Source organism: Sinocyclocheilus grahami, unplaced genomic scaffold, assembly GCF_001515645.1.
Source record: "Sinocyclocheilus grahami isolate Dianchi unplaced genomic scaffold, SAMN03320097.WGS_v1.1 scaffold16.1, whole genome shotgun sequence".
In the NCBI taxonomy this organism is placed as follows: Eukaryota; Metazoa; Chordata; class Actinopteri; order Cypriniformes; family Cyprinidae; genus Sinocyclocheilus; species Sinocyclocheilus grahami.
In genome coordinates this window covers 3972579-3974619 of record NW_015505195.1, presented here as the reverse complement: position 1 = coordinate 3974619, position 2041 = coordinate 3972579, and the positions used below count along the sequence as shown (strand labels likewise).

General features: G+C 38.5%; 1 protein-coding gene across 2 annotated transcripts in view; it reads left to right on the top strand.

The window, feature by feature from the left end:
- Window positions 1-2017, top strand: part of aldh9a1a.1 (aldehyde dehydrogenase 9 family, member A1a, tandem duplicate 1) — a 12284-nt gene extending 10267 nt beyond the window's left edge. For both annotated transcript variants that reach the window (XM_016230063.1, XM_016230054.1), the window contains exons 8-12: window positions 188-376; window positions 825-912; window positions 1046-1187; window positions 1386-1498; window positions 1655-2017. In XM_016230063.1, coding sequence (XP_016085549.1) covers window positions 188-376; window positions 825-912; window positions 1046-1187; window positions 1386-1498; window positions 1655-1749 — 627 coding nt within the window. In that variant the 3' untranslated portion in view covers window positions 1750-2017. The remainder of the gene's footprint in view (window positions 1-187; window positions 377-824; window positions 913-1045; window positions 1188-1385; window positions 1499-1654) is intronic.
- The last annotated feature ends 24 nt before the right edge of the window (window positions 2018-2041 follow it).

Here is a 2041-nt window from a genome sequence, read left to right as displayed (position 1 = left end):
ATACCTATGATGAAAATTACAGGCCTCTCGCATCTTTTTAAGTGGGAGAACTTGCACAATTGGTGGCTGACTAAATACTTTTTTCCCCCACTGTAAATTAACACATTTCTAGAAGACCGAGCTTCTTTATAAATACACCAAACCTGCAAAGGATAACAGTACTGTCACTGCTAATTTTTTTTTCCAGGTGTGCTGCAATGGAACACGGGTGTTTGTGCAGAGGGAGATCATGCCACAGTTCTTGGAGGAAGTGGTGAAGAGGACCAAGGCCATCGCTGTTGGGGATCCCATGTGTGAAGAGACACGCATGGGTGCCCTCATCCGTAAACCCCACATGGAAAAAGTGCTGGGCTTCATCAAGCAAGCAAAAGAGCAGGTACTGCAGTACAGTGATGTCAACATGAAATTAATTAATTTTGTAACTGCATCATAGATTTTATTGTGAACAATTTGTCCAAATATGTTTTTAAACATTTTTTGACCCCGCAATGTTTAATTTAAAATGTCAGCTCAATCTTCTGCTAAAAATGACAAATTTCTCTGGTTACATATGCCAGACGTATCCAGTCATTTCGTCCGCATAAACTCCACCCCTCCACAATTTACTGCAAGCTTGCGTTCGTTTTTTTTTTGTGCAACGCCCACATCTCAAAATCCAATCCACTACTTTCCTTTTTCTTTTCCAAAAATCCGACTCCAATATACCTCATTGTATGGAAGACAAGGTCTTTCACTTCCATTTTATCACAACTTGAACTACTTTATTCCACTGTTTGTTCAAATATTGTTCATGTAGGTGAAAACTTTTATCATTGTTGCTTTAGGGTGCAAAGGTTTTATGTGGGGGAGAACGATTTGTTCCCAGTGATCCCAAACTGAAAGATGGTTACTTTGTGTCCCCATGTGTGCTGGGTGAGAGCCATATTATTACCTTCATATTTGTATGTTATATAACAAATGCTTTAATTTTCTCAAAACCATCTTGATTCTGAGTCACCTTTTCTTTATCTGTACTTAAGTTGACTGTACTACAATATACACACAGACAACTGCCGGGATGATATGACCTGTGTGAAGGAGGAGATCTTTGGCCCTGTGATGTCTGTTCTGCCTTTTGACACAGAGGACGAAGTTCTTCAAAGAGCCAACAACACAACCTTTGGGTTGGCATCTGGAGTCTTCACCAGGTGACTCCACCATACTGCAATACAATACAATATCCTTTCTGGTGATACCAGTTTTTTTTTTTGTATACTAAGCTGATATCTTTGCATTTATTTATGATTATTAAATCGTTTTGTAGGAATCACTGTCATTTATTTATCTACAAAGTAAACTAGCTACCCTAATATTAGATTTAACATTCTCGTGCTCTGTTTTTGTAGGGATATAGCTCGTGCCCACAGAGTTGCTGAAAACCTTCAGGCAGGAACATGCTACATCAACAACTACAATGTTGGCCCTGTGGAAGTTCCTTTTGGGGGCTACAAGATGTCAGGTACTCCAAACTTATGGTTTCATGGGTGATTATTGATGGTGTCATATATATAGGAAAAACTAAACCTAAAATTGTTCTGCCAAGAGTTTTAGTACACGGGTATATTTAGTAAAAGCCCGAGAGATCTAACATTTTAATATCCTCCTTTTATTTTAGGGTTTGGAAGGGAGAATGGACAAGTGACCACCGAGTACTACTCTCAGCTCAAGACTGTTGTGGTGGAAATGGGAGATGTGGAAAGCCTCTTTTAGGCTATTGTGAGGTTAACCACCAGCGTTCCTGACAGCAATGTGGTTTCCAAAGTTCTTATGAGCTATATGAAGTTTGCCATGTAACATCTTAAAAATGCATTTTTATAACTAACAGTCCCTTACTTGAAATGTAGCCAAAAGCTACACTGTTGTTGCTTTGATTGTCCACATGTCTGTGTCAGACTTCCAGATTGTGTTGGTATGATATTACTAACATGTAAGAACAGGCTTAACTGTTTCAGGTCTGTGAAATGTTTGACAAGCAGAATATTTTTTTTTTTTTTTTTTTTTT